The following is a 25,389-nucleotide window of genomic DNA, read 5'->3' on the forward strand; positions in this document are numbered from 1 at the left end:
GCTTTTTGGTAAAGGCAAAGATACTGGAGTGGGTTGCCATTTCCTTCTCCAGTGGATCATGTTTTGTCAGAGCTCTCTGCTATGATCTGTTTGTCTTGGGTGGCCCTGCACGGCATAGCTCATAGCTTCATTGAGCTACGCAAGCTCCTTCGCCACGACAAGGCAGTGATCCATAAGAAGAATGATTTCATGAAGGAGAATGAATATAGGCATAAACTCTAATCACATCTTCCTATGAATGATTTTGTAGGAAGATGTGATTAGAGTTTATGCCTATATTTACATGTCATGGATGTACCCTCCCATCCACCCATCGTGTGATGTACAGCCCTGCATGAGCTGCTTTTTCTATTTCCTTGGAGTTACTCCTCACTGAAGTGAATGGAAGACTCCTCTAAAGGGAAGAAACTCTCATGCATGCATGAGAACCCATTTCCAGTGATGTAGTGGAACCAGGGCTCTCAGAGCTGAAGTGCTGGGACTTTTTTATTTTCAGGGACACTGAGGTCTTCTGGCAGGCCCTCAGACTTCCTGGTCCCTCTGAAATTAGCTGCTGTCCCCAGTATCTGGGAGAAAATGGACTTCCACAGCAACAATCTATCGTTCTGAGCTATCCCGGTTGTAATGCCAAAAATTTGGAGGTGGCTTGGTCTTCAATGAACAACTAAGACCCACTGGATTTGAAAAGACCTGTTCCAGGAGGAGATGATGGGATTTTCCTGGGGAGATAGGAGCTATCATAATGAGAACCTGCATTTTCTACTGTACAACCGCTCATTTCCATAAAGAACTTCTGGACCAAAGCAACAGACCTCCATGAGGATTAGAATATTTAAGTTTTGCTTTCCTCCTTCCTTCCAATCCTTTCCCCTTTGTGTTGTCTTTTAGATTGTAAGCCTGATGGGAATCAAGCCAGCCTTCTTCTGGAACACTTTCTGGCTAAAGAATGGGGCTAAAATATTGCAAATAAATAAATATGTATTGTGTGGTTGTTGTTTTGAAAGAAAGCTAGACTTCTCGGCACTCTATATTAGATTTCAGATCTGTTGCCATTTATCAGAAAATATGGCATTTTGCTTCAATTCCCACTTCTCTTAATTTAAAAAGTATGTGCCTTTTCCATTAATAGGGGCACTTTAAAGAGTTTTTTTTATTCCTGCATTTGTGACTCTCAGTTATGACAAAGTTGTGACACACAGTTAGATGGATCTATTTAATTCTCAGTGATGAGTGCCATGGGAGTTGTGTGCAGCATAAACAGATGTTTTGTGCATTGTTGCTGTTGTAATGGTTCCCAATCAACCTTCTTTGTATTCTTGGTTTTTTTCATTCAATGATTTCACCATTTGCTGACTTCAATATCTGAGAGAGCAGCAATTATAAGAATCAATCTCTCTGTGGCAACTAAATGGAATTTTAGCATTAAAAGAAAGGTTTTTAAAAGAACACATTGTGTCCTTTTTTGAAGATAGAAATTGTGCAGAGTGCATAAATCATCTGGAAGGGTAATGATGAAGAGAGTGTGTTGCTTTGAAAATCTTCACCAGTCCATGCAACATGCAGTGTGCTTGGCAGGGGAAGTGAAATGTGAGCCAGGAAAAAGCAGCAAGAAATGGTGATTTAGAGCACATAATTACTTCCCTTTGAGCAGGAAATTATGCTCTGTACCATCTGCTAGAGACCTTTACCTGAAATGTAGAGTTGCATTGTTTAATCCAACATAAGTGCTTTATTGAGTACTAATCCGAGGTCATTTTGCCTAATGAAAGTAAAAAAAAAAAAAAAAAGCTCAGTGAGACTTACTTCTGAGTAGACATATATAGGATTGCAAAATCAGATATCAGTCCAAAGACTGTTTTCAACATTTGTTAGATTGTGCAGAAAGATGTGCTTGCGTTTCCTTTCCAGCTCTTCAACCACCACTACCACCATCGCCACAGAGGTCTTTTTCCCAGCGATGCATCACTCAACCTTAAATCTCTCTCTAGAAAAGAAGAACATGTTTCAAGCACTCTCTTACATCAGTCTGTTTTATATCTGGGTCCAGGCTCTTTACCTTGGCCTGGGCATGCAGCATAACCAGTGGTTTCCCTAAGATGGAAATGCAGTCAATGGAAAAGCTTCACCTTGCTGACCCATGCCCATTTTATATAACTGTTAAAAGCATGAGGCCTCCATCTGTTTAAAGAACTGCAAAGAATTGTTCCACCCATGATAAAAACAGAAGGCAACTGTTATGTATCTGCAACCCACTTATGAGTAGTTAGAAAGTACAGAAAAGGGCAGGAACTGAAAGGGCAGCTAAAATGATCAGCTCCCTTATGAGGAAGGGTTACAACAGATCTGCAGTTATGTAGTTTAGAAAAAAAGCTAAAAAGCAAGAGAGGGGAGACCTGACAGAGGTGTACAGAATTATGCAACGTGTGGAGAAAGTGAACAGGGAAATTTTTACTCCTGTCTTATGACACTGAACTTTACTTGCAACAACGAAGTATTAACAGTGAGATATTTTATATACCTTGGCTCAATCATCAACTCAAACAGGAACTGCAGCAATAAAATTAGAGGAAAACTGAGATCCGGAAGGGCAGCAATGAAGGAACTAAAAAGGACATTTCACAAGGAATGTATTCCTGCTCATTATGTATGGTGCGAAAGCTGGCCAGTAAGCAAAGCTGACAGGAAAAAAATTGAAATGTTTGAAAATGGTGCTGAAGGAGAATTTTTTATAGTAGCCTGGACCTGGACTGGCGGAAAGACATACGAATGGGTTCTAGACCAGACCAGACCAGAACTTTTCCTGGAAGCAAAGATAACAAAACTGAAGCTGTCATACTTTGGGTACATCCTGAGAAGGCAAGATTTCCTGGAAAAGACAACCATGCTAGGGAACTTGAAGGCAGCAGGGGAAGACCAGTGATGAAATGGATCAGGTCCATCAAGGAAGCAAAGCCTTGAGTTTACAAGAGCTGAGCAGGGCTGCCCAGGGCAGGACATTCTGGAGGGCTTTCACTCATTCATAGGGTCGCTATCACTTGGAGATCACTTGACAGAACATAATAACAAGAACAGCTACTCATTTTGTTGAATGGGACACTGGTCACCTGCCCCAAAGTCCAGCAATAGCTGAAGACTCCTGCATAAATGGTACAGTGAATCCATTCCTGGTTTCAGTCTAAACTTCCATCGAGCTATTCATGGAGATGAACCAATTTAAGGGTGGGACTGGGAACCATGGACAGCTACTTCAGAGCCACCAGGCTCCACTGCCAAAGGGCTACAGAGATCAGTTCAAACGTTAGCAGAATTCCCACGTGAACCACTGCTGAACAAAAAGCTTATATTTAGTATTGTAAGTAACAGCTGGTGATAGAACCTATCCTCCATAATTTTGCCTTTTAACCATAATCTAAAAGCATGATCCTTCACAAATTTAGGCAGAAAGAAAGGTCTACCATCCCCAGCAGGCCTTAGCCAGCTGTTTTGGGGGAGCCTCAGTTTTAGTACTACTGATGACATTCCGCTTTCCCAGGCGATGACAACCTGAGGCAACCCGACTCTCACTTCCCGCAGCCTCCCGCCCGTCTACCAGGTTGGCCATGGAGCGCTTCTGGAAGGCGGTCGGCTTCTTCCCTTTGTGACGTCAGCATCCCCTGGCGACAGGAGAGAATGGTTCCCTCGGCAACGTAAACAACAGTGGAGAAGAAGGGACAGGATGGAACGCGGTGTCGCCGGGCCTTGCCCTTGCTCGCCAGCGCCGCCGGGCTTGAACGCGATTGGCCGAAGGGACCCTCCAGGCCTCGAGGGCGTTGCTTGCAGTAGCAGTTAATAAGGTGTTTTGTTGTGTGTATGTGTGTGGGGGCGAGGGGAGAGAGAGGCCAGGGGTTGAGAAGCGCAGACGGGGGAGTTCGAGTAGGAACCGAGGTGTGTTTTCCTTCCCTGGGTTTTAGACTGCTTTCCCACCCCTCCCCGCGCCCCACCATCCCAATCGGAGCAAAGAATTCGGGGTGAGCAACGGGCTTGTGAACAGTCTTATGCATTGGTGAGAGAGACATCGATTATATTGTTTGAGAGTAGGAAAATCTGCAGGCTAAATGGAAGGGGGGTTGTTAGGGGAAGAGTTGCAGTGAAAATCATGAAAACCTACCATACCATTAAAAAGACTGAGCAAGAGAGAACAGTCCACAAATATTGATTCACATACAGAAAAAGTTGATGATCCAGCTGTCTGGAGGAAGTTTTCTCTCCAAAATATTTACATCTCGGGTAATTCATCTGCCTCTTAAATTCCTGCCAGGGGGTTTGAAAATATTTTCAGTGTTTTTTCAGCCCAGATGCTGTTTTTGCTCTTGACAGTTGATTTATATATTTGTGCCTTTCAATACAATATGCCCATTCAAAGCATTGATTTTTTTACTCCTGTTTCCTAAACTTGCTGTGAGAGACAGAGGGGAGGGAGAAATTAGGGATGTCTGGGATTCTGTTTGCATGTCATTTGGGCATTTAGAAAATACTATTGTGCGTATCATCTTTTATGATCCATGGCACTGTAGACCAGTGTCAGCTATTGAGAGAAGCAGACTCTTATTCATAAATGTTTTCAATCTCTTTGCTTCACAAATTGGTTAAAGTGTTCATTTTTGTTTTTTATTTAAAGGGAGGTGGCAAACTAATTTCTCGGGTTGCAAGTGGGAGAGAAGCCACGATCCTCTGCACTTTTACTTAGAAGTAAGTGCCATTGAAACCAGTGGATTTTCTTACATGTACGTGTTATGGTTCACTGAATTCAGTGGGACCAGCTCTCCTGGGAAAGAGCTACGCAGTGGAATTGAACTGCATGACTCTGAATTTTAATGTTAGCCATGTGATTAGGATATGAAAGGATGGCCTTAAAAACCCTATAATTTGCAAGACTGGACTTCCTTAAGTAAAAAAATTAAGCGTATTCCGCAAAGCCCATATAATGTATCAGTTTGTTTGCAGTATGTTTATGTATATTACATCAGGCACATTGCAATGTTCCACTGACTTCAGTAGAACTATTCACATAACTTTGAAAAATGATTCCTGTTTATGTATGAGTGAATACGTAAGGTTTGGAATAGCACAGAAGTCAAGATAGTAACTGCAAGGTTAACATCGGATTTTTCCAACTCGCTGCCCTTCAGATGTGTCTGGCTACAACTCCATTTACTGTCCAGCTCAGATGCTAGTCCATGCTGTCTGGGTACTGCGTAATGGTGGAAATTGTAGTTCAACACATCTGGAGGACAGCAAGTTGGAGAAACTGGATTACATGTTATTAACAGAGGTCGAGTTGTCACTGTCATTTCTCATTGCAACACAGTAAGCATTTTCCCCATGCAGCCCCTTATCCGCTTCCTCTTCATAGCATCCTGTATCTAAAGCAAAAATATTCTGCAAAAAATAGATAAATGAATAGTTACATAGGGAAAAAAAGAAAAAATGGTTAGCGTCAAGCTGTTAGAAGTGGACAACTGGATAACTGATCTCCCACTAGCCGTCCCTCCATCTACTAAGATGGCTGAATTAGCATTATCAGAAGTGACCTCTAAGCTTCATGTTCCAGAGTGGCCAAGCCCCTTTGAGCATGCCATGACAATGTCAACATATCGTCTTATCATCACCTTTATTTATTTTTATTTATTTATTTAAAACCTTTGTATACCATCCGCTACCAAACAGTCTTGGGACAGTCTTACAATAAAACAAAGTGGGGCACAACATTCATTCTTTATAATGAAAACCCATTTAAAATCTCAATCTAACCCTTAAAATACTAGGAAAATAAAAAGGTTTTGGCCTGGCACTGAAAAGAATAAAGTGTCAGTGCCAAGTCAGCACCTCTCTGGGAAGCATATTCCATAACCGGGACACCACCGCAGAGAAGGCCCTTCTAATCCCCTTCACAGCAGGCTCCCAGAGAAGAACCTCCCAACCAGATCTTAAGAGGGGGGCAGGCACATAGGGAAGGAAACACTCCTTCAGCTGTCCAGGTCCTAAGCCATTTAGGGCTTTGTAGGTCATCACCAGCACCTTAAATTGGGCCCGGACTTCAGTTAGCCATATTATTATTCACATTGGTCTTTTGTGGGTTATGTGTTAGTTTTCACTTCTCTCTCTGCCTGCTGCTGATTTCACATTGTATTATGTTTGCAACATTGTGTTTCAATCTCATTTTGAGAATTATATACTGGAAATGGTGTTTCACTTTTCTAAATGAAAAATGGAAAGATATAATCTCAGAGTTGCTGTCCTCCTTTATGGGAATCTGGTGCTTTGGACATGGCATGGTAGTAGAGAGAAAAAGGCTGGAACAGTTACCTTTTTCTCTTTTCAAAAAAGTGCCACTGCTGAATTTCAGATTGTCACACGAATCACAGTCATCAGATTTTAGAGCTGAAGGGAGGGCATTTACCTAGACGCAGCTACAGCAACATTAACAGATGCATAGCTGGGAAATGTTTAGCCACAATCTGCTTCCTTGCCATTTCCACCCAACTAGGGAAGGTGCTTTATCACCAAAAAGTGGTGGCAGCCTTAGTTGCAGTCTCTATTTAGGAGAGAAATTTGCTGCTTTTTAAATCAAAGTGTGCCTGAACCGTTGTATAAAACCCTGAGAAAAACAAATTTCGCAACAGATTATTGTCATGCTTGTATCTCTTTTTTTATGGAAATGGCAGCTTTCATCACTAATTAGGGAATAACTGAACATAGACGTAACTGGCTAGCTTTTCACTGTATTCTACTTTCGTTCTAGGAAGTGAACGGAACAGACATTACTTGGGAAGCAAGCTTTCAGTGCAAACTGTATCCACTATTTTGTTAAGGCAGAGCATCTCCAACATGTCTGGAATCTCTTTTCATGATTCAAGTGTAGACCCAGAGAGCTCGGAAACCACTTTCAGTAAGATTTTTTTCTCTTCCCTAGCCCTTTAATTTATTGGCTTGCCACTTTTGGTTGTAGAATCCATGATCCAACATGAGCAGCTTCTGAAATAGACTACATTCTTATTTGACTGTAATAGGCTGGTGCTCACTTTCTCAAAACTGTAATACAAGGGGCATGGTCTGTTCCTGGATTAAACAGGTGAACCTCACAACTGCTGGGCAGTTTAGCAAACTATAGCTTTGTTCAAGTAAACTGTAGCTTTGTTTGCCCACACTTAGGAAACTATAGCTTTATTGGCCCATGGTATACATAGGGACATAGGACTCCTCATGCCACCCCTGTCCCGTCCTGTTGTTCCTTAACTCTCCTAGAGAAAGCTAGTAGCATCTGATGGAAATCAGACCAATGCAGGGGGAAATAGGACCTTTGATAGCTCCAAGGGAGTCCTGCTGATTGGAACCATCCATCCATCCATCCATCCATCCATTTCCTTTCTATACCACCCAAGAGTCAACATTCTCTGTGCAGTTTACAACAGTTTAAAACATAAAATACACTGTAAATACAAATGTAAATGATTAAACCTGCAGTACAGCTACTAGGATAGGAAGGCGCTGTCCTGGCAGGGACGCTGTAACTCCTGCTGCAACAACATGCTCCTATTGTTCTAGCAGTGATACTGAAGGTTGCTGTAGGCTAACGAGACATGTAGTGTGGTCAGGGCCACCTTCCTGCAGGAGCTGCGCTTAAAGGGCTGCTGCTTGATTTTGCAGCCTAGAGCTGCTGTGAGGCTGGGGCCACATCCTGAGTCAGAGGATGGAGGCAGCTTTGTGTCTTCTGGTCCCCGGGGTCCCGAATAAGGCACGGACTGCCCTGTCCCCAAGAAAGTAGTCTTGGCTTCATCCAAGACCTCTGCTGAGGGCCGTGACAGCTCCCCATGGCCTACTGTGCACCACCCCTTCCAGGTATACTTTGCCACAGTGAATGAGGCGCAGACGGCCTAATTCATTGGCAGGTCTGAGTGGGAGTTTTACTCGAGCTGCGTGCCCTGGGAGGCAGGTAGAGCTCTCTGTGTCATCAAGGAGTCTGCTGAGGCAGAGTCTCCAGTCACGTGGAGTTTTCTTCTTATGTTCAAGTCAGTGCAGTAGAACCCCTTTGGCCTCTCAGGAGTCATACCTGCACAGCCCCCATAAGACAGACCAATGGAAAGCAGCTCCTCCAGCATCTCAAGGTTGCTCCTTTTCTGTAACCTCAACTGTTGTTTCTTGTTCCTGATACAAAGATGGCTAAGAGCAGGTTTTGGTCTTTTTGGTCACCAGGAGCAAGGCTGGCTTCTCGGCAAACAGGGGATGTGTTTACAGTTCCCTCGGCTCACTCTGGCTCTGGACTAGGTACATCAAAGTCAGGTACGACTCTCTGATTGTTACAGTGAGCTCTTTGGGGCCTGAGCCCCATCAGCTTGGGTTCCCGGTGGTTTCTGCTCTTGACTACTGTCACTGAATGATTTGCAGTAGATCACTAAATATTGCTGTCTTTCAGTTGTTTCTGGTAGTAACAAAAAGAGTGTTAGTGTGCTGTCCTGTGCATGTTTAGACAGAAAACTGGCTGGCTGGGAATGCTGGGAATTGTGGGATGTTCAGTGGCTAATTACCCATAGGATCAAGCTCTTTATCACATCTTTGATCTTTTTAACTTCCTTGTCAGTTTGCATTTGTCAGTGGTCTCAGTTGATGTGAGGACTCCCTGTGATGATTACAGACCTCTGGCAATTAAACTAGGCATGATGATGGATGTGCAAATATGCATCTTTTTTCATTGCAAAGTTCAAAAATGGATCACATAGTCATACAATCTATTAGCACCTGTTTTTTTTATTTTTTAAAAAAATAGTAGCTTCAGCAATGTTAATATTGTCAATAAAGTTAGTATCTGAATATCAGAACTATTTGAAGTATATGCATTTTTATATACTATAAAAAGCAAGTGCATTGATAGGATATGTAAACCTAAGAGAAGAAAATGAGGCAAAATGGCTACAGTATTGTTAGGGTGCGGTCCTATGGCCACAGGCCAGGGTCTAGCCTTCCACAGGAGAGGGCAGAGTCCCACCTCTGACCTTGAAAGCATTCAGAGGTCAAAGCTGGGACTCTGATCTCAGAGCACCAACCTCGCACCCTTGCAGCTGGCATCATCTTTCTTCACCACCTGCAGTGCTAAGCTCAGAAGAGGAACTCCAGAGTAGAGGTTTGTGGGCATTCCAGGGAACCGCGGGTGGAGGAGCAAGGCTCTGTCCTGAAATAATGCAATAATTAATGCATCGTGCATAGTGACATAATCCAAGAAGCAAACTTCATCAGAAAAGCCAGCAACATCCCAGATGTTTTAAAGAAGAAATAGGCAAAGGAGGAGCGACATTTTTCTCACAGCAGGAGGCTATTGAGATTTTAGCAGCTGTAAGCAAAGTAATCCTCAGGTCTAGGTTATCATCTATAGAGTATGATAGACTTCCCTGGGATTTCAGACTCCATGACTTGCTCAGTACAGAATGCACAGGGATCCAGTAACTTTTATTGTCTTACATTGGTGGAATACATGTAATAGTATGTAGTTGTGTCCAGTGCCAAGATTTATTTTGTGGTGGGTCAGAAATCAATTTGTGTCTATATCAGTCTAAATAACACTGATGTAATATCCTTTTACAAATTAACAAATTGCAGGTGCTTGAGAGGCAGTGTGGTACAGTGGTTAGACTGTTGGACTGGGAATCAATAAAGTCCCTCAGAACACTTAAATCTGTCCTTTCCTGATTAAATGCATCCTTGGCCTGTCCCTATTAGCGATTTGCTCATTATACTTGCAAATGCCGCTGTTGCAGTTGTGTTAATATCGTGTGATTTTTTGCAGGTTCTGCTCAAGAAACCGATGTCCTCTTGGAGAAAAACCCATTCAAAATCCCATCCGATATTGACATCTTCTTGTTGCGAGACAAGCAGCGGGAAAAGGCCAAAGCGGTATGTCGTGAACACTAGAGGTACTTGAAGCAAGTTCTCTCCTGCCCCAAGGGCGCGGCAGAGCACCATGATGACCCTGCGAGCTCAGTTGCACTGGATTAGCCTTCCCAGCCTGGGGCTCTCCAAATGCTTTGGTCTTCTACTCCCAGCATCCATTGCTGTTGGTCTTCAGCTATATAACAGTATTCTGTAAACAGAACATCTTTCATTAACTTACATTAAGGGCTTTCTGTGTGCACTCAGCCTCCAAAATGCTAGTAAATCAGGGCCATTTAATTATGACCTTATGTGACATGACCTTGTATATCACTTAGAAATTGGCTAGTCTGGCTATCCCCCATCCCACCCCAGACAGCATCTAATAACAAATTCCCTTGAGAAGCAGCCTTGACACGTTCTTTGACAGTAATCTTTGGACATTATTCTGTAGCTCTGAATGTGACTGGTCAAAAGTATGTGGGAAAAATGTTTGGCACAGCACTATTGAAAATCGGTCTGTCCCCTCTGCCTGTAGGAACGAGAACGAAGGAAAACACTAAAGGTACACGAGAAGATGACCTGCTCCACCCTACAGAGTGCTAAGCAATCCGGGTTCAAGAGGGAGATTCAGATGGAAGAAGAAGCAGAGGACAAAGAGTTGGCAGCAGAAGCGGAACGACTCAAAGCTCTTCGGGAAAGCACCTCATGGAAGATTGCGATCACTAAAGGTAGTCAAGTGGCCTTTTCAGAAGCTTCCAGATCTTGGGGCAGAAATAAAGAGGTCCCACAGCTCCGCTACTTCTGGGATCACTTCCTAGAATCACCAGAAAGAAAGGCCTCAAACTGGAATCACATTCCCCCTGCCAAAAAATATTTGTTGGTGGTTGTTTTTAGCCATCATTTTTGTAAACCATCGTGAGGTTTTATAATAAGCAGACAGTATATAAGAATTTTTTTAATAAAATGCATAAAAAACAGCCATGGAAGTTTTTAGTCTTTAGCAAAGGACTGTCTTGGAGCAGTTGGTTTGGTAGGTTTGTTCCTAAACACTGGAACGTAAAATGCAAGAGCAGGATCAGAATAAAGGCTTTGTAGTCCAACTTCTGGTTCATTCACTGACCAATCAGCTGCTCAAGGGAAATGCAGAAGTACGATGTGAACGTACTGCCTCCTCCCCATTCATCCTCTGGTCAGCAGCCAATAGAGCACTATTGGGCTTCTCTACTTGAGGCGTTAATTGTGCGCCCGTGATTCCTCTCTCACAGTAGTTTGTGGGTGGTTTACAGGGTGCTGTCTTCCTCCATGGCCTTCCCATGCTGTCCAGGCATTTCCATAACTTCTTTTAGGGTGAAGAAAGTATAATGTTATCTGGAAATGTTGGCCTGAGAAGCTCATGCAGTTTAGCCATCACTGCAGCACTAATTGGTGGGTGTCTTGTGAATGCTTAAGGGAATGTAAAATATGCCAGAGAAAGAAAAATCATGGAGGAAAAAACATGTAAAGGAGCCAATCCAAAGCCCATTGCAGATCTGGGAAAAGAAGCCTTGCAAAAGTGGCAGGTTAGAAGACTCCTGCTGAGAAGCCCACTGCCTTTATCACGGATAGCCTTCTCCTCCGTGGGACTAACTAATCCCCCTTTAAAGCCACCCACATTGGCCTCTTGGCTTAAGATGAGATGAACTAAATTTACACAGAGTGTCTCCTGTACATGTCTAGACAGAAGAGAAATCTGCCTGGGAAAAGCTGCACGTTGCAGGGATGTTGTTTTTTTGCAAAAATCAGTGGTTGATAGTTGGGGTTGTTTATAAAGGGCTCTTGGGAATGCCAAGTGGTCATCTGGAAAAATATTTATTAATTATTTTCAACAGTGTGTGATACACAAAATTGCTCAGAGAGTTTGCCATTACATGAAAAGGGCAGGGCAAAGCTGGGCATATTGGACAAAGTGCTTGCAAGAGAAGCAGGACGACCAGGAGTAACAATACCCACCAGCTGTTTTGGACTGCAGCTCCCATAATTCCTGACTATTGGCCATGCTGGCTGGGACTGAAGGGAGCTGCACCCCAAAACATCTGGAGGGCACCAGATTGCCAACCCCTGCTCTTCTTGAATTCATGCAGCTGCCTGCTTCCTACCTGCTGGCACTTCTCATGTTCCTGATAAACAGATGCAGATTTTTGAAACCCCCTTTAGCTGTTTTGCACATTGCCTCTTTTTCGTTTGCTTCGTTCCTTTGCCTGCACGATTTTACTTCTCTTTTTCTTTCTCTCTTTCCAGACCAGGTTGTAGAAAGAGAGACCATGCATGACTACATCAATCAGAAACGGCAAATGTTCTTGCTGCAGGTGTTTGGCTTTTGCTTTGGGTTGATGGGACTTCAAGCCAATGTGTGAGGGAGGGGTGGAGCACTGAACCAAAATTGTTTCAGGGTCAGATCCTCCATACTGCCACCAAGTTCACTGGGTGGTCTTGGAAAACCTAGAAGATTGGAAAGATAAAAGGGGGAGATGGTGTGCAGATGAGCCCAACCTCTTTGGAAGAGGAACAACAGGTTCCACATGTAATTAGAAGCAGAAGCGGCAGCTTTCTATCTGCTGGCTGATTTCGATGTGAAGGCATATTCAGATGTGCTGCCCCTGGCTGAATTTCATAGAGGTATAATCAAAGGTGGACTATACCACATGGTTTTCCTGAACTGTGGCCATTTTAAAGGAGCCCCTGAAAGAAACAAGGAAGGGGCTATGAACTTGCCACAAGTTTTCTACACTTCTTTGAAGGAATTGTGCAATACAGTCAGTAGCTTTGTTTCGCTCTTGCTATCTCAACTTCAATTGCAGTATGCTGTGACCGTAAAGAAAGATGAAATTCAGAAACTGGAAAACTTAGCTATTGAAGAAGAAGCAAAACTGGAAAAAGCTGAGGAAGACCTTGAGAAGGATGCTGCCATGTTTGATGAGTTCCTGAAGGAGAATGACAGAAACTCAGCACAAGCCCTGAAAATGTAATGTTCGCATTTGCGCTCTGTGCTCTAACAGTATTAGAAAATCTCAGCTGGTGGGAGGAATGTGAGGAAACAGTGAATGAATCCCTTTTACAATCCTCATCAACTGATGCAGTAGAAAGGGACCACAGGGATCTGCGACAAATTGTTGCAGCGCAGCATGCTCCCCGTTCCAAGGTTCAGCCCCTGCCTCTGCCCTCCCCACTAGTTTTCTGTTTTTCTACCTCAGAAGCATTCCAGGGTCATGCAGAATGCATAGTCCTCATTGGGCTATTGGGTGGCTTCCCTCCTGTTGTGATGGAGACTAAAGATTTTTGTATTTCTGCAATCTGTGGGTAGTTTAACTTAATAGTTAGCAGACAAAGCCTTAGAGAACTAGGCTGCATTTTTTAAAAAGAAAGGGGGCCTGCTCTCCAAATGGTATGTTTGCTATATCTACACCTGTGAGAGGGCGTACGTGTACTGGACTCCATGGGTTCACATCAAGATCTGGGATGTCCAAGAGGAAGGTGCATTTATGGATGGAAGTTAAACGGTGGTCTTAAACAGTAGAGCAGTCCCAGTGTATGGATCTCTGTCCAGGCTACAGGAAAGTTAGGTGCACACCTGTCTGCTCCAGTGTCTGGCCAGTGTGGGCACAGACAAGCTAGAAAAGGTTGACAAGGGAGAGCAGGGAGAGATCAAAGTCAGAAAGAAGCTGAGGTCTCTCCTGGCCACCACCGTGGACTCTTCAGGGAAGCCTTCCCCAAATGCTGAGGACCACAGCCCCATCCAATAAGCTTATGTGACTTTGCCAGTATCCCGTGCATAACTACCATCCATGTCCCTTTCCTGTAGAGCTGAAAAAGAAACCAAAGCCAAACTGGAGAAGATAATCGAGATCCGAGAGCTGACAGCACAAATGATGAACATCCAAAGGTAGCAGCAGTTCAGAAAATGCTATGCATGGAGAACCAAATTTGCAACTGAGAGTGAGCTCCTCTCCCTTTTCCCAGCAGCACATTCAGAGCATTCGTAGGCATGCTTTTTTTTGTTTCACACTTACAGAATCTCCACGCTTAAGTGCCACATGCCCTGAGCAAGGCTTCACAGGGTGTCAGCCAGAAGTGCAGAAACTCTTTCAGCCTCAGGGCCAAATTCTGTTCCAGAGAAGGTCTCTGGGGCCATATTCCAGTGGGAGGCAGGAACAAAGGCAAAAGTTGCTGGCTTCAGACTACTGATATACGTTAACTTAACACTCTCACTTCCAGTACTTAGCCTTAGGAGAGGCATTTCAGTGTTTTAGAATGGGCAGGGGCAAAACACCAAATGAAGGAAAACACCAAACAATCAGGATGCAGGCAGAAAAGGTGGGAAAATGTGGCAAAGCCCTCTAGGGAGCCCTCAGGGCTAGTCTTGAACCCCAGAAGGACCAGATTTGGCCCCAGGCAGCAGGGGTTGGTGGCCCCCATGGCATTTGGGTGGCGCATCCATCCAACTTTTCATTTGAACTTTAAAATAGCTGTCTGTGGTACTGAATGATTGTGCTTCTGATTGCATTGCTTTTGTTTTCCTGAAAAGAGTAAATGGCAACCATTTCCTTATATGGACAAAAGCCCAGAGTTGCAGTCTGAAGAAGTGGTGGGTGTTATACCTTCTTTCTGCCCCGGTAGCTGCTGGCCATAATTTGAATACAAATTAAGTACCGGATGTGATCAGGTGGCCTGTCCACCCGCGCAGTCTGCTCTCCAGGGACTTGCTGCTGATGGGCCGTTCAAAGCCTCATCTGCTCCTCCTCCTTACGGTTCTGTACCTTCAAATAAAGGAGGCCAGTTCTAGCCCTCCAGGACTGCCCAGCTGCTTAGAAAATGGTGATGGCATTTCCTTTACAAGCCACTCTATGCTCCCACCTCTGTGGCCGGAAGGCAAATCCAGGCAAAGTTATGTCCCGAAGCACGGCTTGATGGTTCACCAATAGCAGCAAGCCAGCTTTTGGCCAAGCTGTAGTTTACGAAGGCGTTTCCAGCCGGGGGGCGTGGGAGCTGGTTTGGCAGCTGATTGGGAATTGTGGTTTGTGCAAAAATGTCATGCTCAGCATCAGAACCCGGAGTCTGGCTCTGTAAAACATGGTTAAGATTGCATCTGAGCCACAATGGCCAGATGTGGAAAGACAGAACTGACACGTGGGGCTGTCAGATTTTGGGGAGGGCAGGTTTCCCTGTATTTCTCCTACCCCAGCCATGTCCCAGGGTCCAGATAGCAGCTCTATGAGGTGACGTTCTCCTGCGGGTGCAGGGGAGTAGCAGCTTCAGCAGTGGAGTGGGGAGCAGGCTGTTGGAGTAGAAGGATGCTCTCTGGAAGGCCTCCCTCTGGAAGTGGGCTTTCCTTCGGAAAGGACTCTGCTTGCCTGCACACAGTAACTTCTGATTTCCCCTGCAGCGAGATAGCCAGGTTTGAGGACACTCTGCGGGAGTATGTGGTATTCAAGGACTTCCTCTACCAGCTGTCCCCCAAAGAATGGCGGGATGATTACGAAAGGAGGAAGATAAAGGAAAGACTGGTGAAAATCATTCCAGGTGTTAAAGACAGCAAGTTACTGAAAAGTAAGCGCTCCCAGCCAAGCAGTGGATGGCACATGTGTGAGGGCCGCCTCCAGCCTTCAGAGGGCCGTTCGGACAGACACTCAGGCTTTTGCGAATGGGGCGGCATATAAATGTGCCAAATGAATGAATGAATGAATGAATATACCCCAGTACACCCATCAGCTCCCTTTCTCCTCCTCCCGCGCCCCCCCCCCCCCGCCATTGTGGCTGCTGCCTGCTCAACAGGCAGGGAGCCAGGATGCAGCAGCATCTCACCTTCTCCTTTGTCTGGACCACATTGAGAGACAGGTGTGTAAGCAGGTTGCAGTGGGGAAGAGGAAGAACACACACAAGCAGAGGTTCTTTTGTCAGTGGGATCCTGCTGGGATGTGGGCCCTTGGTAGTGTTTTGATCAGGATGCTGGCACGGGGGGTGGGGTGTCTCTGGGTGCCTATGGGGTGGCCCCCAGACATTGGGCTTTTGCAAAATGATTTTGTTTTTGCTTAAAAGGAGCAAAATTCAAATATTAAAACATCTTTTCCCTTGTAGTTTAAATTTAAGAACACGGCTGCATAGAAATTCACATGGTGCCTTTATGTCTTTAACAAGCCTATTTTAATCACTGCCCTTTCTTTGGAGGGTTATTTAATACAATGCCTCTCAAACCAACTGATCATCTTGAGAAACAATCCACCTGCTCTGCAAAAGGGTGCATTTTTGGTAGACATTCAGCTGTTGTCCATTATAGTGGCAATCTCACATAAGTGACCAAGAAGGCATCTGGGGTTTTTTTTCTCCTCAAATGATGGCAGCCATATTAAATCCTATCAGAGAATTTCCTCTCATTTCCTAAAATATCACTAATTACAAGCTGAGCAATATACCTTGTAAATTTGATCCTACTGAAGAAGTACTTAATCTTGTCCAGCTGCCCATCAATTTTTAGTTGGGGGCCCGAAATGTTTTATTATGAGAGAAGGAGAAACAATTCTTTCTGTCTACTCCCTCTGTCCACATTCCTAATTTTAAAAACCACTATTGTGTCATTTATATACCCATCATTTAAAAAAATGAAAATAAAGCAAAAGCCTTAAATACATATGCATGAAATGGCATGTCTTATGGAGCTTTTCTGTTCTCCTGCTCAGGTCGGGAGTTCCGAGAAAAGAGTAAACGCCGAACCATGAGTCTATCGAAGCCTTCCAGTTTTGACCTGTCTGCAGTAGACCTGAGCTCCTCTAGGACTGCAAGCCAAATTTTGCTCAAAAGGGACTCTTTCAAACTGAACCGACTGTCTTCTAGGCAGACCATCAAACCCCAGCCAAGCAGAAGACAGTAAGTATTTCTAGGGTTTCCATTTATTGCCTAGGTTGAAGCCTTCACACTTTTGCTCAAATTCCAACCAAGTATAGTTGCCTGTATTTTTCGGACTAATAAACCTGCACTGACATATTCTCATACAGGGTCCTTTGATATGCTGTGTAATTGTACTTTTGCTCTTTCATTAGGTATTGAAATGCATCTACCTTAGGCCGTATTATTGTAAATGCTCCACATGTCAATTATGGTCTAAGAATGATTATTCATGAATTTTTCTTTTGTGATTTTGATTTATTGTTGTTATCTTACTTTTTGTTGCTTTTTGTTAGTTTTATGTCAAAATTAAGTAACATTTCATGGGAAGAAGTTTAAAACAAGGGCATGGGAGCAGAGGGGAGGCACTGGGGTCAGGAGCACTTGGTGGATTTGGTCCATACAGCAACCCATCATGGGGTGGCCGTGTGTGCACCTGGTCTGCTTCCAGGGTGGTGGCTTGTTTTAGGGCAGGAAGCCACCCGGTCAACCCCTGGCTTGTCCTCGGGATTGTCGGACCGAGAATGGGTCATCAAGTGGTCCCACCCCAGGAGAATGATCCCCTTGTGGGTCCAAGGAAGTGGCAAGAGAATGGCCTGGCCAGAGTAGCAAAACACTAATCCTGTTCTTGCCCATGCTGCTGCCAGGGATGGCACTTTGGCATACTCGCCACTGGCATACTCCCCTCACTCTGATTGTGACCCTTTTTCTTTCTTTGTCTAGCATCTTCCACTGACAGCCCTTCCAAGGTGCCCAAGAGGCACAACTGTCCGTGGTTGACTGTCTTTTAAAATTAAATTTTAGCCACCAAACATGTGCACAAATACTTTTCCGTTTTTCAATCCTTATTTTGAAGAGGTGATCAGTAGTTCAGAGGGGCATAGGTATGCACCTCCAACTCACCAAAATGTGACATCTCACCTGTTCAGTGTCCCAGTACCTGCTGTCAAAATGCAGGCGGCAACATCCACGAACAACATCAACAAAGGGAGACTGCAAGTGGGATACTTTGCTCTCACTTGACAGCTGTTAAACAGCAAGCTGTCACAAGAACAGAAAGCCACGTGGGAATCTTAACCTCAAAAGTAGGTGGCAGTCCTTTGGAGCACAAGTCTTGCCATGACAGTTCTCACTTTCCTCCACTTTTTCATCCTTCCCCAGCCAGAAAAGCAAACTCTATAGTTCCCTCTCAGCATTGTTGTAAGGATAAAATGGAGAGGAGGATTATATAAACCACCTTGGGTTTCTTGCAGGAAAAAAAGTGGGATATAAATTAAATAAACAACTCCCAGCTCATCCACAAGGTGGGTTGTCATGCTGTGTGAACTCATCAGGTTGCCATTGGTCTGATGACTATACGGTGTTCCACTACTTTATCCCACCTTTCAAATCATGACTTGTACTTTGGGTCTCCCAGATGAGAATAACAAATGAAAGGGACCAAAGACTGTGAATCTGCTGAATGGTTGGGGAACGCTGGCACATGTGACTTCCTATGCAATATAGAACTCCTGAGTAGGTTCCTTTGGTTTGCATTTTTGTGCAAACTTGCCTAATATTGCACTTTTCTAAACAAGACAAAGCTCAGAATTCAGTTATCCTTCAAAATGCACACTTCTCTAATTTTTGCAGTTTTTTCCAGTCAAAGTATACACTGAAAAACACTTTACATCACACTATGTATACATTAGTAAAAGTAAGATGCATTAAGATGTATAGAAAAATATGTACCTTAGGCCATGATCCTACACACAGCTACCTGGGAGTAAGCCTAACTGTGGTAGTTACTTGTAAGCATGCATAGGATTGCACCCTAAATCAGTTAATCACCTCTAGACATTTTGTTTCTCCAGCTTTGCATTCATCCTACATTACCTATGTAATGAGTCTGGATATTTTATTTTTATTTATGTCTTGTGTTATGCTCAACTTATTGCTTGGCACCAGACTTAAGAGGGGCAGGGCTAGAAACTGAACCAGACAGGAGTGTTGCCCACGTTGTACAATTCATGGTATTTCACTCTGTGCAAATATCTAATGCAGAAATACCTTTGCAGGAGCACACAGATCTCCCCGACCGAGGACATGCCAGAATTATCTGATGAGGAAGATGATGAGGTTTGCAGCCTTGAATCCAGTTTCTTTAACATACTGCTTTTAGTTTACTGGACTGTATGATGGGTGAATGGATTCTGAAGCCATGCAATTAACTCATTCTTCATTCAGACGTCTGAGAGCAGTGAGGTGCAGAGTTCAGGAACACAGCATCAAATAACAAACGCAGCCATAAAATCAGCAGAGGGACTGGACAGAAACGTGGGGTTGGATTCAGCACCGGCCTCTTGCGGAGACACGGTTCCTTCCATTGGCGGCAAGCTTCTGATCCAGCGTGGGAAGCCCACTAGCCAAAAGCTGGTGGAGTGGCGCTTTAATGAAGCTCGCACAGGGAAGGTTCTTAAGTACGGGGCAACATGCCGCAGCTCGTGGTGGGTTATCTAACTCATGATGAGCTGTAGATTCCACAGGCACCACGTCGCATATGCTGAAAAAATCCCGCAAGCATGGGTTGTGTGACAATTGAACACCCTGCTTCAACCTACAGAGTCCATGTGAGGTCGCGTAATCCACACTCCCTGAATTTCCATGATGCGGCAAATGCTGAAAGGGTTGCATTTTCAAAATGGTGGCCACACGTGCTCTGCTAATGCCACAGGCTCACCATGGGGTCAAAACCCAAAGTGGGCAGTCGTGGCAGGCAGACTAACCCAATGACTCGTGGCCAATGGGTTCTATCCAGCGGGGTCATTCCACAGCCAGAGGCAAAATGTGATTTGCCCTCCCTGCTGCAGCTGCCCACGTGCCCTTCGATTTCAGGAGGCCCCCAAAGCAGCGTTTCAGGAGTGGAGGATGGCAGAGGGGATGAGAGAGGGAGAAAGTCCTGCCACACTGGCAAGCACCCAACGAATGTGATGCAGGGTTTAACGCAACAGTAAGAGTTTGGTACCCTAACCAAGTATAAGCTAGCTAAGGTGGGAGGTGGGTTTTGGAGATGGCCTTTTGAGTAACAACATATGTTGGCATCCATTTTCTCTACAAAGGGGCAAATGCCTTTCTTCAAAAACAGAAGCTTGCCAATATCATCCCTTCAATTATTCCTATATGGTGAAGCAAAAATGGCCTACACTGATTCTTCAGCCAGCTCTTAAAAGGGAAAGGAGGAGCTGGGAGACTCCAAGAGGAGAGGTCCAAGCCATCGGGGGCCAAGGTCAGGGTCAGGGTCAGGGTCAGGCCTTCATGCATGAATAGCATCCATGGAAGCTGATGCCAACATAAGCATGTGGGTTAGTCTGCTAAGGTGCCACAGGAGTCTTTGTAGTGGTTGGTGCAACAAACGAACACACCTACACCTTCTGGAAACTGCTCAAGAGATCTGCAGATCGTGGAATTTTGGCAGCACCATTTTTCAAGCCCATGCGGCACCATGACATATTTATAGCAGCTAAAAATCTGTCCCCTGCACAGCTTTGAAATGCAGAGGAGCAGCCTGCTGGAAAGGGTAGCCACCCTTCTCTGGCAAGGGGGCACCCAGGCCCATAGATCACCTATCCCAGCTTCGAGACTTTTGAGTTTCACAGCTGCCTCGTGAGAACAAGGTCCCTTTCAGCATCAAGAAGCCACACACAACAGGCAGTCTCTTTGGAGGGAGAATCATTTCTGGAATTTCAAGGCAAGCCATGGGGATTTTTTAAAGCGTGATGCCATCATTAAGAAAAGAAATAGTTCTTTTCCAGCTGCATCTGCACACAGTCACATGTACACCATGGCACTTTCATTTACACCAGGAAATCAGGAAAATGTCAGAACTCTGTTGCAAAAGGCTCTCTTGGGGAGGCAAGGAACATAAAACTCCCCCTGGGAGGGAGGGAGGGGCCAGGTGGTCCTTCAGATTCTCACTGCAAGGAGCAGATAGCTCCGTAGGCCGGCTGGCCGGCCAGCTTGTGTGTGCATCCACGGTGACCACAGCTGAGTCCCAGCTCTGATTCAGCCCCCCACTAATTTTGTCCATATGTGGCAGGATTGCAAGGAGCCAGCAGGAAAGCAACTGGAGAGGAAGGCACTTCTCTGCCCTGTGTGTTTTCCTATGTGACGGACAGAAGATACTGCTTGACAGTAACATTTTTCTTTGCAGGAACCAGAGTTATACTTTACAGATCCACACCAATTGCTGAATCTTTTCACTGAGCTGGAGGAACAAAATTTGTCCTTAATTCAGAATTCTCAGGAGACAGAGGAAACTCTAGATGAGCTTCGACATACACTGAGTAATACGCGAAATAAAATGCAAGTGATTGACCCAGAATGAATCACTACACAGTCCTGTCTCTTTCCAAACACTACCAATGCCTGATGCAAAGCATTGCCATTGCCAAACCATTCATATTTATTTACATTTATTTAGTTACATATATTTATGGGCCGCCTATATTTGCTGAGGTCTTCATTCCTACCAAACTAGGAATAAAGAATTGCCTTGACTCAGTACTAAAATAATGCAATTTAAGCTGTTGCTATTGAGAAATTATGATGCAATAGTATTAGGAGTACTAGAGGTTTCTAGTCCATATGAGCAAAGCACATTCTGAGAAGCATAGCTTGGAGAAAGGCCTAGGGGCCAATTCATAAGACTTACAATCAGTTTTCTCATTGGTAGGGTTGGTTATGTGATGGAATCCTTGATGCATTTATTTATTCTTTCATGAATATGCCTTATTAGTCTCAAAGACACAATTTCCCCGCACTGAAAGAACCCGGGTTGGCTGGCCTCTTTTGCCGAAACAAGGACAACTGTTTGCATAGCCTGATCTATGTGGCTATATGAAAATTTCGAAATGATTTCTGTAATGTCAGTAGAAATGCCGTGCACCTAAGGATAGACTATGGCCAGGTCTGCTGTCCTCAGGATGGGCAATTTAAGGCCCCTGCTCACCCTTCTTATGGTTCTTAATCTTTAAACTTGGACTGGGCATCCCTTCAAATAGCGGAATGCCCTGCGTAAAATTGTGCAGATGGATACCATAAATCCAGGCTGTGCAGTACCAAGAAATAGAATGCATGTTCAGGCCTTTTAAATAAAGATTTGCATACAACCTGCCTCTATAACTGAAACAGTCTAGTAGATGGGGTGAACACTGGTCATGTCAGATCTCTTCCAAAAAGCAAACCAACTTCTATCTTTTCTGGACCAGGGACCGTGAAATAGAGCAATTGAAGCTTCTTGCTGAAACGCTCCAAGCCAACATCGTTAAAGAGGAGGAGACAGCTGCAGACCTTGAACTCAAAGCACGAGTCTTTTCCTTTGGAGAATACAAAGCAGATGTTCAAGTATGTGAGCAAATCCAGTCGATCTATATGGAATGATGGCAGGCACATAGTTGGCTTATGGATACATGCCCATCCCCTGCCATAAAGGAAAAATGGCAACTTTTCCTAGAAAAGTGTTAACTGAGAATTAGCGTGACTGCTGCTGCAAAGTAATGTTTCATTACCACTACTAGACCATTTTGGCAGTGCTAGGAGATAAATATTGGCTCTTGCCCACAGGACAAAATGTTGGTGAGCTTGCATCGAAAGGTCCTGGAAGTGTATCGACGGTGCATTGGGGAAAACGAGGCGAACCTTGGAACTCTGCAGATGCTCACTGTTATAGAACACCAGTTGGATGACTTGCTAGAGTGTCTTGAAAGGGTCCCTCCAGCAAAGATAGAACAAGCTGAAAAGGCCAAAGAGAAAGAACGCAGGATGAGGTAAGAAAGAGAGCACAATTGCAGAAAAGCTCGGCAGCACTTGGGAAGCATCGATTGAAAACCGCTACCCTGTGAACTGAACTACTTTTGTTAAGTTCACTTGGAAAGAAAATGGGTATGTCGTTATCAAAACTTTTCAGCTAGGATTTAGTACACACAGTTTCAAACATGTACAGGAAACTTTTATCTGGCAGTGATGGCCTTCTTGTCTTCTCTCAAAGTACAGGCTGTTCCACTACAGTACTTCATAAAAGTGGAATGAAAACTGACACCATGTGTGTGTGTGTGCGCACGTGCGCGCGCAGAAGCACTTTGCATGCAAGTCTCTTTGGATCTTAGGCCTTGTGCTAACTTGATTTAGTTGAATTCTCTCCAATAATTTGGCTTATGTGGCTCACAATTCTAAACCCAATTCTGCTTCTTTATTTTGCAAGAATGAGAGAAGAAAAAATAAGACAGCAGAGACAACTGCAGGAAGAAAGGTTGCAACGGGCACTGGCAAGAGCACAAGCTGATGTTAAGAAAAAGGTAAATCTGGCAATTCCTTATCTATTTTCACATCAGTTTCAGAATTTCACCGTTACATGGACCCCTCCGTTTGGAGTCCTTCCGTAATTCCGAGTCTACTGAATTGTAGCTGTAAAAAGAAAAAAAGCCAAACATATATATTGGTTGTGCATGACGACTGTGGCAGCTGGTCCCACTTAAGAGGCAGGCTCGCTCTATACTGCTAGTGTGCACCAACAATAAAAGCCTCTTTACACACACACACACACACACACACACACACACACACTTGCTGGTGTTGTCTGTCTCTTCCAATCAGACAATGAACGAGGAGGACCCTTTTTTTGTCCTCAGCACCAACAAGCCACCCTCATTAGGTTTTGATGTCTCAAGCTGCACCTGGCAAGTATACTCAGAGAAATAACTGGGCACGCACAGAAATGATTAACAAGGCACCATGGCTTACTAAGCACCTCTGTGCCATGAGAACTGGGCCACTCTCTTTATCATGCAGAGTAACTTGACTACCTTATTGCTTGCTCCTAACTCCAGATAATTTATGAAGAAATTAAAAGCATACATTCCAATGCAGCTCCAACCCTGCTTTTTAGTTATTCCTGCATTCTGCTTCCAGTTCTTTAACCAGTTCCAGTGCATGGTCCTCCTATATCATGGCTGTCAACATGTCTCTGGGATTCATTCCTATCAGAAAACCTGTTCATTGTATATGTAACACTGAGATGTTTTAGATATTCCTATCCCTTTGCCATTTGTAAAATCTTAAAACTGTATCTAACTAGGGCAGCCTAACAGGGTTAGAGCATAGGTTGGTGTTGATACCTCAAGTGGTTTCTTTAAAAAGACAAGTCTTCCAGAGTTTACTGCAAAATCACAGAACTTCTGTTCTTGAAACATAAAACTTGACTATCAAAGCAGGTCAGTCCTGACATCATACCAAACCATTGTTTGTGCTTCCAGATATACACAAGTGAACCTGTTTGACAGCTGCTTCTCTGCTTTCACATTTCAGCTGCTCCGTGCTGTTTAGGTCATCCCTGCTTCCATAGGCAGCAACTTCTTAAAGCAGAGTACTGGCCCAAGCTGTGGTCTGTAAATTCTGATGTCCACACAGACTTCAAACCAGGATTCGATTTCTACTGTTAATCTGCCAATGCCTTTATTTTTTGTGCAGACAGGAAAAGTGCAAAGGATCAAAAAGACTATGGTGCTACTCTTAGTTCTGAGTTTGTACTGTGATATTAGTGCCCAATGCCTATTAGTGTCCTTCTACTTTGTATTGATTGGTACTGAACTGTCAGTTACAGTGCAACTGAGACAACTTACCTCAGAGAAAAAAAGTTCATCAGTATAATTACAGAGCTGGATTTCTAGCACCATTCTAAGTTAAATACACCCAATTCTGTCATCTTGCAGTGCATCACTGTAGCAATCATAAAAATTATGGTGTTTTACAAAGTTTTAGTTTACCAATTAGCACTGGCACTGGCAACAGGGAAAGTTACTATCATGTATTTCTTCTATTTTGTTCTTTCCCCTCTGCTTTTGGAGAAGCACAGTTGGAAGCTACTTTTTGATGTTTTTGCATCTCTTCCTTACCCAAAGACAAAAGGTGATAGTGACAAGATGGAAGTTGGCCTTGCTTTTGCTTATGTGCCTATGATTCAAGATGGTTTATACATTCACACATCACACCTGGAAAGTATTGTAAGTTCTTATGTTTACCTTTCATATGTATTTTCAGACTGGCAGAAGACTGATTTTCCGTTCTGAGCCCCCTACCTTCAAAGAGAAGGAAGACAAGGATCAAGGGATAATAGACAAGGAAAAGGAAGAGCTGCTGTACTATTTTACTTAGCAGCCAAAAGGAAGAAATGTACACTTTCTTGAAATGTCATTTCCTAATATTACTTGTACTTACAACAAGGACACCCTCCCATAAGAAATCCAAGACAGATAGCAAGAGCTACTGTTTGTATAGTGCTGTAATTTAAAATCTCCACAATTCAGTCCTTTGGTGAACAAGAGTATAAAGCTGTTAAAATTAAAAAGAAGACAACCAAGTGACCAAGAGAAATTTAGCTTGAATTCAGATGGTTTATGTCTCAAGCTATGAAAGTGGAACAGTGAATGACCTGTATGAATTTCTTCTATTCACAAGTTTACATGTCTAGAATTAGAAGTGTTTGTTCTTTTTGCAGTTAAGCATCCTGTATGGAAATAAAACAAAAAAGCCCAGCTG

At 44.0% G+C, this 25,389-nt stretch overlaps 1 protein-coding gene across 1 annotated transcript; it reads left to right on the top strand.

Moving 5' to 3' along the window:
- Window positions 1-3,700: 3,700 nt before the first annotated feature.
- CFAP100 (cilia and flagella associated protein 100) lies at window positions 3,701-25,026 on the top strand. Its single transcript, XM_044451136.1, has 17 exons — window positions 3,701-3,833; window positions 4,658-4,728; window positions 6,782-6,928; window positions 8,233-8,319; window positions 9,818-9,924; window positions 10,439-10,631; window positions 12,181-12,248; window positions 12,741-12,904; window positions 13,742-13,822; window positions 15,323-15,486; window positions 16,614-16,800; window positions 18,876-18,936; window positions 21,008-21,159; window positions 22,065-22,200; window positions 22,420-22,622; window positions 23,057-23,150; window positions 24,892-25,026. The coding sequence occupies exons 3-17, from the start codon at window positions 6,868-6,870 to the stop codon at window positions 25,003-25,005; spliced, it is 1,872 nt and encodes a 623-aa protein (XP_044307071.1). The 5' UTR covers window positions 3,701-3,833; window positions 4,658-4,728; window positions 6,782-6,867; the 3' UTR covers window positions 25,006-25,026.
- Window positions 25,027-25,389: the final 363 nt, after the last annotated feature.

The sequence above is a fragment of the Varanus komodoensis genome, unplaced genomic scaffold (assembly GCF_004798865.1).
Source record: "Varanus komodoensis strain SLA01 unplaced genomic scaffold, ASM479886v1 scaffold6_2, whole genome shotgun sequence".
In the NCBI taxonomy this organism is placed as follows: Eukaryota; Metazoa; Chordata; class Lepidosauria; order Squamata; family Varanidae; genus Varanus; species Varanus komodoensis.

What these genes read in the sequence shown, in the direction of transcription:
- CFAP100 (XM_044451136.1), top strand. Translation starts at nt 6,868, where the DNA reads ATGTCTGGAATCTCTTTTCATGATTCAAGTGTAGACCCAGAGAGCTCG. An exon ending in AGCGGGAAAAGGCCAAAGCG is followed by an intron (nt 9,925 to 10,438) that starts GTATGTCGTGAA and finishes CTCTGCCTGTAG; the next exon opens with GAACGAGAACGAAGGAAAAC. An exon ending in TCAGCACAAGCCCTGAAAAT is followed by an intron (nt 12,905 to 13,741) that starts GTAATGTTCGCA and finishes CCTTTCCTGTAG; the next exon opens with AGCTGAAAAAGAAACCAAAG.